General features: G+C 47.5%; 1 protein-coding gene across 1 annotated transcript in view; it reads right to left on the reverse strand.

The window, feature by feature from the left end:
- The window catches only part of cadm4 (cell adhesion molecule 4), a 77,001-nt gene extending 64,010 nt beyond the window's left edge, over positions 1 to 12,991 (reverse strand). The window contains exon 1 of the mRNA XM_035422464.1: positions 12,604 to 12,991. Within this exon, the coding sequence (XP_035278355.1) occupies positions 12,604 to 12,676 (73 nt within the window). The 5' untranslated portion in view covers positions 12,677 to 12,991. The remainder of the gene's footprint in view (positions 1 to 12,603) is intronic.
- Positions 12,992 to 14,155: the final 1,164 nt, after the last annotated feature.

Below are 14,155 nucleotides of genomic sequence, written 5' to 3' on the forward strand. Positions count from 1 at the left end.
TACAATCACACACAGACACACCCACAACTACAACTACACATAAAAACACAGGCCCATACTAACACACACACACAAACACACATACAAACAGAGGCTCACACACACACCTACACACAAACACAAAAACCTATACCTACACACACAAGCACACAGCAACACACACACACACACACACACACGAGGACTGACACAGCGTGTTCGCCCACAGATATTTCCATAGGTCTGGGTAGTGGGCAGTAGGTGAGGGAGTATAAGTGAAATTGACGGGAAGTGATGCAAAGGGGGATTGACAGATGGGTAGGGGTCAAAGAGTGGGAAGGAAACTTTTTCACACCAGCATCCGGGGGGTTTCCACAGGAGGAGGAAAAATTAAAAATTAATTTATAAACAGTGTTTTAGCCAACTATGAAAAACAAACTATTTAACACTTTGTGACAGCTTAATTGCAAATGTATGCCATGGAAAATAAAGATTGATTGACAGACTGAAAAGGACAAAATGGAGTTTTAGAAAAAAGACGGTGTTTGGCGGCGACAGAGAGAGAGAGAAAGCGAGCTCAAAGGATAGAGGGAGAGGACTTATTGAGTCCAGAATGTGCCAGCGCTGACTGTGGGCGGCAGCCCCCCGGGGCGACGTACGACTGGCGCTTCAGCTGCGCTCACGACGACGACGTCTCACTGCTCGCCAGTGACCCCTACTGGTCCACCAGGCGCTTGTGGTTCACCCGTCGGCGGCCCAGCCCGTCTACCGCGAGGCAAGGCGATGCGGCAGGGACTTTGCGCGTTCCGGAGAAGAGGGCACGCCTGGCGCCCTTCTCCCGAATCGACAGCGGAGGCCGCGGTGAGCACCGCAGCGCGAGCATGAGGGGGCATTCAAAAGTGGGGAGAAAAGGGGGGGGGGAACTAAATTAAAAAAATAACAAGGAGAGGATGAAGATGGAGGTAAAATGAGGCTACGTCACAACAAGGTTAATCTCTAAATTGACTGTAAGCTCAGGGTTGTAACTAGGTAGCTGTTTCGTAGTTGACTTGGTTAATGCACTCGTCATAACTACTGCTTGTATTTTTGCATAGACTGCGTTGTTGCTGTTCTTGTTTGTGTTAGTGTTAATCAGTTTAACCTTCAGGGTCCAAGTTGAACTATGCGGTTGTTCCCTGCACTTGGAACGGTACTTCTCTCTAGGGTTTTCGACACACTTGTTCCTGGTTATGGTCATAAACTTTGTTGTCCTACGTCGCTCTGGATAAGAGCGTCTGCCAAATGCCTGTAATGTAATGTAACGTAATGTATGGTAATGTAATGCAACGTAATGTATGGTAATGTAATGTAATGTAACGTCTCGCCCATGGAGAACGAGTGGCTGCTGGCGCCAGGCACGGACAAGGCAGGAACTCCCCACCCCCCACCCCCCCCGCAAACGCGCTCCGCGGTCTAAACCCCGCCAGCCTATCGCACGGCCCGAGAGGCGGAAAGTAAGGGATGCAGAGCGAAGAGAGAGAGAGAGAAAAAGAGAGAGAAAGAGAGGGAGAGACAAACAGAGAGGCGCAGGCACGATGGACGGACGGGGAATGACACATCCGGACGCGAGCAGAAAGCGGCCCCTGTTTCCCCCCCCGAAAAAGACGCTGCCAACCGATCCCCCCCCCCCCAAAGGTCGCGTTCCTCAAGAGTGCTCGTTCGGCGCTTGCGGTGGCGCACGCGGGCAAACGCATGCAAACGCATGCACTGCGACGAGAGCGGCGCCCGAGTCCAACAGGAAGCCGCGGGCGACGGCGGAGCGGCAGTCATTCACAGATGACTGCGCGCGCGCAAACACGACCCCCCCCCCCCCCCCGCCCCCCCCCCCCCCCCCCCCCCCCCCCCCCCGTTTAATAACCGCGGGAAACTCACGCTGATTACAGAGGAGGGGATGAAGGGAAAGAGATGAACAGAGAGACGCTGGGAGGGACGGGAAGAAGGAACGGGACGACAGTGACAGATAACGGGAGGGAATCGAGTTGGAGACACGCGATTGAAGGGAGAGAAAACGTGTATAAATAACAAGGGGGGGGGACATAAATTGGGCAGGTATGAGAGAAAGGGGGAGGGAGATACAAAAAAAAAAAGGGGGTTGATCACATTGAGTTTCCTTCCATCTTGCTGTAATATCCTCTGGGACCCTACAAAAGGATTACTATATGGGCTGACATTTGGAGCGCGCTGAAAGAATCCAGCAAAAATGTATTTAAATAAATAACTCTGTACCATCAAAATACCAGAGAAAGAGGAGGCCACAGAGAGAAACAGAGAGAGAGTGTGTGTGTGTGTGTGTGTGTGTATGTGTGTGTGTGTATGTGTGCGCGTGCCTGTGTGCGTATGTGTGTATCTGTGTGTGTGTGTGTGTGTGTGTGTCTGTGTGTGTATGTGTGTGCGTCTGTGTGTATCTGTGTGTGTGTGTGGGGGGGGGGGGGGGGGGTGTTAGCGAACAGTAAGATTTATATCCCTACCATATTTTGGGATTGTCCAAGATTTTAATTACCTACGCTTTATGTTTGTTTTTCATTTCCTTGTATGCACATAAATCGCATGTCCTCTATGTCATTATAATTCATATTTTGAATAAATAAACAATCCTTATAATTGCATTTACACAAAACAAGGCAGGGTCTTTAAAGTTTGCTGACAGCCTATTTATCAGATATGAGGAAAGACTGCAGTTAGCTAATCTGGAAGTGAAACAAAGGTCGCTGTCTGGACAAATAAGTCCAGCCAAGCAATATTTCCTCCGTAAAGCAACCACAGCAAAGATCACATAATATTGCACCAAACATTGATGCCTAATGAAAGCAATATTTTATCATCACTACATATGAGCCACATGAATACGCAGTAAGACTGCAAGCTGTGAACAGCTTAGTTTCTTGCAGTATTAGACATTGGCACGCATATCTTAGTCATATAGCTAACGACACATTGACTACAAATGTCTGAAATGAAATTAAATGAATGGCCAGCAACTGTCTCCAGCAGGTGAGCTTATACTAGGGTAAGTAGCTTTTTCAGTTTTATTGTAGCTGGACAAGCTGGTTTGTCAGATGTTCGGTAATTGGACGAACGGGTTTGTCAGCTGTTTAGTAATTGGACGAGCTGGTTTGTCAGATGTTCAGTAATTGGAGGATCTGGTTTGTCAGCTGTTTAGCAACTGGATGAGGTGGTTTGTCAGCATGGTCCAGCTTGGGCCCACAGTTTGTCAGCAAAACGTTTACATTCAATTCTGAAGTCAACAAACTTTGTTTTGTTTTTGCAGCACTTAAATTTCTTCCCAGATGCCTTGTTCTAAAGAGGCTTGAACCAAAGATATCCGCGCCCTTTCTCGGAAAAAATCAATCAGCACGCGCCATAAGTTTTTTTTTAGCCTTATCGAATCCCTTCAGAAGTCACAACCATCTGGCTTTGTTTCACCATTTTGTCTGCAAGGCAACGGGGACTTTTTCAGGGTTCATCTGCAGTTGAAGATAACACTTAAAAATAACATCTTTCCTAGTCAGACAAACACACACCGATTGCCTCAGGAACCGACTCATGACTTACGGAAGTCCGAACTCTCCAATTCCACGAAACACGGCAACAACAACAACAACAACAACAACAACAACGACAAGCTGTACTCTACCGTTAAATAAATGCGCTCTCGTGTGCCTCTAACATCCCAAAAAGAGCTCCTCAGAACAGACTTCCCACAGTAATGAACCTTCAAGGTCAACAGGCCCGATCAGTTTAATTGCCTACGCTTTTCTGTGCTATGGAAAATCTCGAGGAAGGAATCCATTGTTAGGATAAAAAAAACATAATCTCGCTCCGTTCAAGAGGAGATCCAATTTGGCTGCTCACTCGGCGGCTCAAATAGAGCGGCGGAACTGCCGTCTGTCTGCGGAAAAGGAGGGGTACAGGGACCTCCTCCTCCCTAACCCTAACCCTAATCTCCTGACTCCAGAACGGAGGAAAAGGGAGCGTGTAATGTCACAGCTGATAAAAAATTTTTTTTTTAAATTTCCCATCTTCAAGCTTCTTTTATTTTTAAGAGACTATTGTTTTCTTTTGTTTGTTTTTTTTTTGTTGCAAAAAAATAGCACTGATTTTGCCAGGGGCCTGGGTCCAGGCCAAATGAGTAATACCCCGGCAGGGTCTCGTGTTGGCGGCAGGTGCGGCATTGTTATCGGGATGACCACAAGATGACCTCTCCCAGACCTGACTGTGACTGCGACTGTGACCATCGAACAGCAGCTCTGTGCAGCGCAGTGCAGGCTGTGCATGCTGTGCTGGGTCCTTCAGCACGGGCGCTAGTTCTGGCTTTCACTTCCCACCGTCCCGCCGCGGGCAGCGGCATTTCCCTTCTGCGAACGCTGACTCAGCATCGATTTCGGCCTCTGTCTCCGAAGGCTTATTTATCGAAGCGATCCCCAGGTTCCTCATATATATTTATATATATATATTTATACCCCACTCGCGGTCTTCGGAAAACCCGCCAGACCTTCGCTACTCCACCAAATTAGGGCACGGTCACGTCCGCTGCACCGCGCTGAACCGTCATTGGACGGGAAGCGCTAAGCGAAAAGCGCAGAGGAGCGGTCTCTGGTGATGCTTAAAGTAGAGGAAGAGGTTAGGGAGCGCTGGCGACGCCGCTGGCACTGCCAGCCTGAGCGCGGGCACGTTGGCGCGGTGGCGAGCGTCTGACAGTCCGGAACAGAGTCCTGGCCGTGCCAGTGCCCATGGCAACCAACGCGAGGTTTAAAAAGGGAACAAAGAAGGCCAGCATGAAAAACAGTCAGAGAGAGAGATGGAGAGAGAGGAGAGAGAAAGAGAGATCGAGACACTGAAAGAGAGAGAGATAGAGACGGAGAGAAAGTGAGAGAGAGAAAGAGAGAGACAGAGAAAGAGAGAGAGAAAGAAGGATAGAGACAGAGAGAGAGGTTCAGTAAGGGAGCTGGTCGTGACCCCAGACTGCCCCTGGTTGTAGTTCTGTGCTCTGCACTGGCCTCCGTGGGGATAGTTGAGGACAGGCTAACAAAAGACTCCCTTTCCAAACTGGGAGAAAAAGTCATTAAAAAGGGATGAATAGTTTTTTTTAACGATAATAAAAATAATCATTTGAAACTGAAAATATCTGAAAATTTCCATTCGGCAAGAAATTGATAATATTGTAATGGCTATTCAAAGCTTCGGTTGATTAAATGAATAGACTGGCCTGTTAAACACTACAGCTATCATTTTAACCCAGAACCTCAAGTGGCACAAAAACGTGACCAGCATAAATTATTGTAGTAGACCACAGTTACTGACCAGAGTAATCAAAGTTCATCAGTGCACGCTTATTCAAAACGCTTAATGGTGTCGGCTCATGTGATTACATTACATTACATTACAGGCATTTAGCAGACGCTCTTATCCAGAGCGACGTACAACAAGAGCATCAGTTCAAGGTGTGGAGGTGCAGAAAAACACAAACTCCTTCAGTGTTATTGCAAAGCCATGTCATAACATCACCGCACAGGAACAGGAACCATGTGAGATAACACCATTTGCTGGAACCACGGAAACACTATATGTTGCATCTGCAAACAGCTGGCGGCCCGAGCGTCCATAATAATTTTCATATGTTCTCTGATTGGAAGGCACCTCAAAACAATGCACAATTGATTGTACCTGTAGGCTATGGCTGCTCCAACCCATTGTAAACAAGTTACTTTGAGTGAGTGGGTGCAGTAGCCCACTCAAAAAAATAACATAAAATCACACTTCAGAGCAATTGTGCTTATGTGTGTGTGTGTGGGGGGGGGGGGGGCGTTTAGGGTGGCTTGAGGTTAAACAAGAACTTAGCATAAACCTTTCTTTCCACTAGTGTCTGCTTCAAGTTACTCAATTATCGCAGCTGTTTGCTCAACTTTTTTTGCTCATTTTTATAAACTGTGAACTCACAGCAATAGAAACGTATTTGCGTCTGAAGAAGCTCACGAAGCAGCCTAGCGCAGCGGGTTTGGGGAGAGCCATCAGCGCAGAGCCAGGGTGCGCAGCTCCGGTCCTGGGAGGCCGGTCCGCGTGCCGCATCCTATCAGTTACCTCAGTTTTAGTTTTCCGACAGCTGCCCTGGTTCACTCCGGTACTCGAGCACAGTAAAAAACCCTCAGGACACATTTGCAGCCTGCGGCCGTAGCCGGTGCTTGTACAAACGTCAGATTAAGATATGATTGAGCTGATTAAAACCTTAAGAGCAGAAGTTGGCACGAAATCCTGAAACGGATCGGCACTTGTCGCACACCCCCGGTGTAGAGGCATAACTCTGATTTATTAATTGGGCCGGCTCGGCCTGGCAGGAGAACCTGCACACGTGCGGCCCCGCAGGACAGGAGCCACGATCTCCCGCGTTTCACTGGCCCCCACGGCACAGGTGTCGAGCTCCAGTCCTGGAGGGCCGAGGCGTCCGCCGGTTTTTGGGGGTGTTCTTGGCACAAGCCGTTCATTCAAGCCATTGATCGGCTAAGGGATTCGTACAGCTTGTTCTCAACGCCTCAATTGGCAGCTGATTGAAAGGAAAACACAAAAACCTGGAAAGGAAAGGAAAGACACCGTGGCCCCCCTTGGGATTCAGTTTGACACCCCTGCTCTACAGGGTGTGGCCTCCTCATTCCTGAACCTATGACTGGCCGTTTTCTCTCAATTTTCGGCCTTCGTTTCTCTCTCTCTTTATTCCTTTTCTCTCTCAGCACTTTTTTGCTATCACCCTTTCTTTCTCTCGTTCCTTTATTTTTGGGGTTATTTCTTTATTTTTTCTTTAGTTTTTTTTTTTGTGGTGGGAATGGTTTGCCAGGACAGGACAAAGGGTGTGAATTACTCTGACAAACTTGCCTGCGTGCTGGTGACTGGAAGCTCGTGGACGCCACGTTACCCCAAGACTGCCTGGCTAACTGAACCCCACCACCGCCCCCTGCTGGGCGGAGGCCGACCGCAGCACGCCACCGCAGACTTCCGCCCGCGGTCGGCTAACGACGTAGCCGAGGCGAGACCCCTACGACCAGCGGCCCAGCCTGCGCTTGCAGCGAGAGCCTTCACCGAGCGAGCCAGCGAGGAGCCATTTTCCTTTCCTTTCCTTTCCACTGCGATTGCTGACTACGACCACCCTTTCTTTATCCCTTCTTCCTTCCCGTCTCTTTCACTCACTCTGACCATCTCTCACACTCATTCGCAGCTGGGATGGGCTGTTTTTCTTCCCCTCACACTTGTCCTCCTTCGCCCTTTTTCTCCTCTTTTCTTAAAAAAAACAAAAACTTGTGTTTAAGCCAAGTGTGTTTTTGTTGCAGGTCTCATCTATTTTTTTTTTTTACCTCTTTTTACTCTAAGAAAATCATGCATTCATTAAGCCATTTGTTGGCCACTCTCTCCCCCCTCTGCCCAATCTCTCTGGCTCATGGACCAGTGGTCTGTGACACGCCAGCATGCTTCTTTCATTCCCCTTCCTCCTTCCTTCACCCATTCCCTCAGTCCTATCTTCTTCAGGCCAGTGGGCTGTGTCCTGAATGTAGAGTGTCCCATCCAGGGGCACTGTAGGGGGGGGGGGGGGTGTGGGGTGGTGGGGAGCGTGGAGTTAGGACAATTCCAACGGCCCAGAGGCCCTAAAAAATATTAGAACACAGGATTTTCTCGGATGGTGTGGCCCAGTGTGAGATTTTTCATGGGGCCCAAAATGCCTGGTGGTGCTCCTGGTCCCATCCCAACACTCTGCTCCCTTCTCAGCTATTCGCTCATTCATTCGTTCATTCTCTGTCTCCCACCTTCCATTTTTTTTCCATCTTGTTTTTTTTTTGGGAGTGTTTAATGTAAGGTCATATTCTTATTGTCTTCTCTCTTTATTTATGGATTTATTTTTTCAATGTGATTGTACAGAGGAGTTTTTTTGTTTAATAAATTCTTCTCTCTCAGTCTCACCCTTTCTCTTTCTCTCTCATTCCCTCATTCTCTCTCTCTCTCTCATTCTCTCTACTCTGTACCTTCACCACCTGCCCTCATCACAGCCTTTCATCGCAACTCTTCCCCTGGAAGACCTTCATTAAAACTAATTCAAGCCCTTAACATCATTCAGCGGGAGGGAAATCACATTAGCACAACGCTGAGGCTTCGCCATTCACCACTCCAATTTAAACAGGCCTTCTTCAATGACTCCTCCAGCCAATCAAGCCCGGGACGACTTAACGGTGCTTGATCTAATATAATTACTGCAGGTACCGCAGGCCTCTGCCTCGTTGCCTTGGTTCCAAAACATGGCCGCACATTCTCCTGCTCAGATATGGGCCAAAACGCAGCAAGGCACACTGAGGCAACCAGGCTGACTACTGTGTGTGTGTGTGTGTGTGTGTGTGAGAGTGCATGCATGTGAGCGTGTGTGTGTGAGTGTATTTGTGTGAGTGTGTACGAAGGAGTGAGAGGGAGAGGGAGAGAGAGAGAGAGAGAGAGAGAGGGAGGGATGGAGAGAAGGAGAGAGAGAGAGATAGAGGGAGGGATGGAGAGAAGGAGAGAGAGAGAGATAGAGGGGGGATTATGTGCAATGGTTTTTATTTAATACAATTTAATGCCGATTATTTATCTAATTAGTTACACTGACAGAGCACGGTAACCACATAGCAACCAGAACTCGCTCTTTTCTCGGCTGATATACGGGGCGCGCCGGCTGACGCGAGACTGCTGTCAGCCCGAGCTTCGAGGTCCTCCGAGGGTCCACGGGGGGAGCGAGTGGGCGCGTAAAGACGGAGGACAGGAGAGCGAGCGACGTCCGCCAGAGGCAGATCGAAACCAGGAGGACCGCTGACCTCTGCGGCGTCTCCTTCTCCACGTCCTTCACCTCCACCGTGCGGTTCTCCTCCGCACCTCCTCCTGCCCTCCCCAGCACTGAAAAGTGAGCGACATTCGCCAGAGGTGCTGGCAGCAACAGATCGAAACTAGGAGGACCGCTGACCTCTGCGGCGTCTCCTTCTCCACATTCTTCACCTCCACCGTGCGGTTCTCCTCCGCACCTCCTCCTGCCCTCCCCAGCACTGAAAGCGGGCCTTAAGGCTGCACTTCGCCGTCACGTCCCGGGGAGGTATACCGCTTACGACGGAAACGCCATTTTAATTTCATGCGGCCGCCGCCAAACAAATCCACTATTAGCCTTCTTCTTTACACAGTTTTGGTTTGTCTGTTCTTGACAATGCTGGTGCGATGCAAGAACACACAACAGTCTCTGTCTTTGCTTTGAATGCTTGTTTAAGTTCCATCTTTGGCATCTGAATCACACTGTTGTGGCACATAAGCACAATTTAAAGAAGTGACACCGAAAATATTGTGTTGGTGCCAAATCTGTTATCGCCCAGAGGGTCTAGGAATGCGTCACCCAGATTATAGATGTGATTTTGAATCTATATCGCCCAACTCACAAGTGACAGCGTTGCCAAGTGTGAAATACAATGAAAAAACCTTAAATCAGCAGAAATAAACTGTCAGGTGTGTGTGCAATCTTTATTGTCATGACAATAAAGATTTCTTTTTGGCATTTGAATTTAACAGAGAAAAAACTGAATAGTGTTCCAGTCTTTGCAAAAGCCTGTTCTCTTTTTTATCCCACACAGTTGAGTCCAAGTTTTTTTGTTCACCGTTCACAGTTGTGACAGCCAAACCGACAGCGGATGTGAGAGATGGCGCATCTCAAGGCGATTACCAGAAATAATTAAAACGAACGGATTGCGTAACACGAACTCAGACAAACGCAGGCAACTAGAGAAGATCAAATATGTACAAGCAATAAGAATGAAGTAAGAGGACTCCAAACAGCAGCACCAGTGTATCAGCTGCCCACTCACAACACTGCCTCCATACACAGAGCTCACTGTGTGACCTGAGGAAAGGAACCCCCACACTCTCTCTCTCCCTCTTTACCTCCCTCTCTCCCTCCCTCAGTCCTTCCCCTCACGCTCTCTCCCCCCCCACAGTCCCTTTCTCTCTCTCCCTCTTTCCCTCCCTCTCTCCCTCTGTCCCTTTCTCTCTCCCTCCCTCTGTTCCTATCACTCTGCTCCTGTCTCTCCCTCTCTCTCCTGCTTCTTCTTCCTCTCCCTCCCTGTCCCTCTCTCCCCTCCTGTCTTCCACCTTCTTCTTCTCCCTCTCCCTCCTTCCCTCTTTCTCTGTCTGTTACTATCACTCCCCTCTAGTCTCTCTCCCTCTTTTTCTTTCTCTCCCTCCTTCCCTCTATCCTTCTCCCTCAGTCCCTCTCTCCCTCCCTGCATCCATCCCTATTACTCGTCTCCTGCATCCCTCTCTCGGTTCTCTCTTTCTCACCTCTTGTCTCCCCATCTCTCACCCTCTTCTTCCATCTCTTCCTCCTTCCCCTCTCGCGCACACTGTATGCTTCTCTTTTTCTCACTCTCTCTCAGTCCCCCCTTCTCCTTTTCTCTCTTAGCATGGGATATTGAATAAGTTGTGGTCAATCTCAAGGAAAACAGCACCCATTTTTGAAGGATTTTCTCTATTTGCTGGTGGTGGCGGGGTGTGGGGGAGAATGAAATATGAAGGTGAGATGGGACCTGTCTCTCTCAATTTGCTAGATAAAGGGGCTTTGACAGTCAAACATCCCTCTTTGTCATTCTCTCTTAAGTCTCTAATTCCACCCCCTCACCATCTTTCCTTCCCTCTCTTCTTCGTCTCTCCTCGCTTTGCTTTTACCCACCCCTTCCCCCATTCCTTCTCCACCCCCCCCCCCCCCCCCCCCCCCACAAACCCCCTGTCACATCAAGATTAATGACAGTGATCAGCACACAACCGCTAGCTGCAACAGCGCACAGCTTAAACACAACCCCAAGCTGCGCGCGCGCAAGCACACACACACATACACACGCACACACACAAACCGAAACAAGAATCCCAGTGAGATGAAAATACATAGAGGTATACTACAAAGAACTGTATATTTTTAATGCACGATGCAGTAAACATACATCGGACTCAGCTCACAGCCACACTGGTACGCACGCAGTAACCATTCACTCTCCACAGAAGCAGACGTCATCTCGCACTCTCATATGTCCCATTAGGCCAGGACAGAGCTCATATCTATCTGCTGTCTTATTGCTCGATTGCCTGAATATTTACACACAGCCTGCTGTTCTGCTCCGCGCGAAAGCAACTCATGAATGAGTTATTCCGACGGAATGGGGAATCCTGACGGCATCCGTGCTGGCACGCGCTTAGAAGTGCATTTCGCAGCGCTCTTTTTTGTATTATGTTGCTCATGGCCGCCAGAAATATTATTACATTTTACTGTTAAAAATGGTGGTATGTGCTGTGAAAGGGCAGATTCAGTCAAGGGGATTCGCAATTAATCGAACTCTCTCGTCCGCAGGAACACTTAAAATGGGATGGCGAGCATGAAATATGATACCCCTAATGGGAAATTACATGTGACTGCCCGGAGAAGAGAAACCCACGGGCTAAAACTGCTTGCCATTGGGTAGGTGGATGTCACTCCGATGCATGCTACTGCGTGCGAGGGACTTGATTACGGGAATATTTACATTATATAGGATTTTTTGCTGCTGCAAATCGGGTTGACTGTACCGCAATCCTGTATGGCCCCCGTAAATAAACTGTCGTGTGTGATGTTGTACAACTAACAGGCAAAAACGTGAAGTAATAGCCTACCTCTGGAACACCCCAGCAAATAGCTACATGCTCACAGTCACAAACCACAGAGACCCGCGCGACTGCCACACGGTGCGATCGCTCAAGGTGCCGTAAGAAATGGCTAGTGCACGCGCCAGGAGCGTATACACAGCAAAGTAGCCTACCTATGCAATCATAAACTGAGTCGTTAAGAAGACGACACATGGTCCCTGTATTAATAGAAAATAAATCCATACTCAGTCACAACACACACACAAACACAGTAGCCTAATCATATACCGAATGCTTTTTAAAATCTAGGCTATAGCTGATTAGACAAAAAAGGTGGAGCGGACAGGAGGTCGGCATGACCACCAATGCCGAATGAAATAAAAAAAAAGCTAACTAGCAGTAAATTATAGAAAGGAGTAGCAATATGTGAAGCTATCGAACAGCGTCTTCACTTTTGTTTTTATTTTGCGAAGGTCATTACTCTATATAGGCTCTCATACACTCTTATAAGAGCAAATAGGCTACTGCGAAGACATTCATTCAAAAAAAACAAAACAAAAAAAAATCGATACACATACTCTACATTTGTACGTAGAAATAGACGGCCTATGTTTGTCATAGTTATGCGGTGAAACGTGCTGAGCTGCCAACACATTATAGTACCGACCATAGTAAACAAGGGCTTTGACAGAGAACGATTGTTTCAATTCCACTGAGTCCACAACACCTGCGCGTAGACGCACACATGCCAGTGCTAAAGCGCTGTCCGGCAGCGTATAGCCTGTTTTGTTAGCATTGTGACGAACCAATCACTGCATTTACACGAAGAACATACGTGAGTTAAGTTAATTTTTAATTAGTGAAAGGTGTGGTGTGTATCCCTGACCAGAAGCATTTAATACCTTATTATTTATCTAAAACAAAATCTCTTACCTGTGCGTACAAAGGATAGGAGGAGAACGACGAGAATGGGGAGGCAGTAGTTCCAAAATGTTAAAAAGGCCATTATTGTTAATAGTCCTTATTGTTAATTTCTTCTTTTCTTCTTTTTATTTTTTTGTTTGTTTCGTTTTTGTTCTTCGTCCTTTGAGAATGAAAGAATAGGCTAAACGCACGGGTTCTCACCCACGCGCCTTAAGTGTCAGTGATTGTGTTTTTTTTTAAATCAAACACTCTCAATTCTTTAACAATTACATACTAATAAGCAGGAACATACACCCACTCCTAAACAAAACTGAACCGAATAACAACAGTGGTCTGGCCGGTTTTCCTCGGTTACTTTAACATGTGAATTCGCTAAAGAGCTGGGCGAAAGAAAGGAGTATAGAGGTGCAGCTTCGACCAATAGTATTTCGCAGACGTTAAATGTGGGCGTGGATAAAGTGAGGGTGGGATTTAAACGACACCCTCCGGGAAAAAAATGTACTTGAAAAAAGAATTGCTATCAATTACGAATGCTGTCGATTTAATTGAGCGATGCCTGCTCTTCACATAACAAACTATGGATTTCGTTATTATAGAACAACTGTAAGTACACTGGAAGTACATAATTTTTCTGATAACCTAGATTGCTGGTTAGATGAACTGCATGATATTGATAAATACAGTCAGATGCCATTTTCAAATACTGTCGATAAATACATATATAGGGTCCTACTGTCCTGACTATGTGTCACTTGTACTTGTTATAGATGTAGGGTACGCAAATTCAACTCACGATAGGACAATTAAGCGAAACACAAAAACCATTTCAGTGACACTAGCCTATGCAAGTTTCCAGTCCTTAATTAATAAAACTCTTTGGTGTTAATTAAATGTGCCGACGTTCTGCAAGCGTAGTGGGTCTATTTGAAATACAGCAATACGACGGAATGCAGTGAATGAGCAGAATACGTTCCTCAGTAAGGGTAGAATGTTGTTGCTGCTCATTAATTTAATGGTGTGCCTACCTTCCCTTAACCCGATAAACAAACCTCTCCTACTACCACCTACCCTCCACCCTGTGACGCCACAAGCGCAAGGACTCGCGCAGCGGCACGTTATGTTCCCTCGGCGACCGACTGTCGGTGGGCAAGTCGCCTGGTGGGGAGAGCGGGCTGCTTAGATCATGCGCTGACGTCCGCTGCGTGTTACTGACTGCCCGTAGGGATGTACTCTTTGTTTGCTGTTAAAAAGGCAATAACGTGCACCGCTTCATTACTATGAATTTGAACTGTTTCTCTTCCCTGGGTTGTTTGTCTGTTGTCTGCACGTTCATAAACCCGTCGTCCGCTTCAGTCTCCATTGTTAAATGTATATATTTCTGGATTAGTCATGCAGCATTATGTGAAATAAGGGGCGATACAATTTCCAAGGAACGAATTTAATTTTCCCTACTCTGCTCTCTATATTTGCCCTGTTTTGTTATGTCATACGCTTCCTGCCCAATGATTCCATAAGTTCTCTATCTACCCGCTCAAATCTACCCCCCCCCCCCCCGCCCCCC

This window comes from Anguilla anguilla, chromosome 1 (genome assembly GCF_013347855.1).
Source record: "Anguilla anguilla isolate fAngAng1 chromosome 1, fAngAng1.pri, whole genome shotgun sequence".
NCBI lineage: Eukaryota > Metazoa > Chordata > Actinopteri > Anguilliformes > Anguillidae > Anguilla > Anguilla anguilla.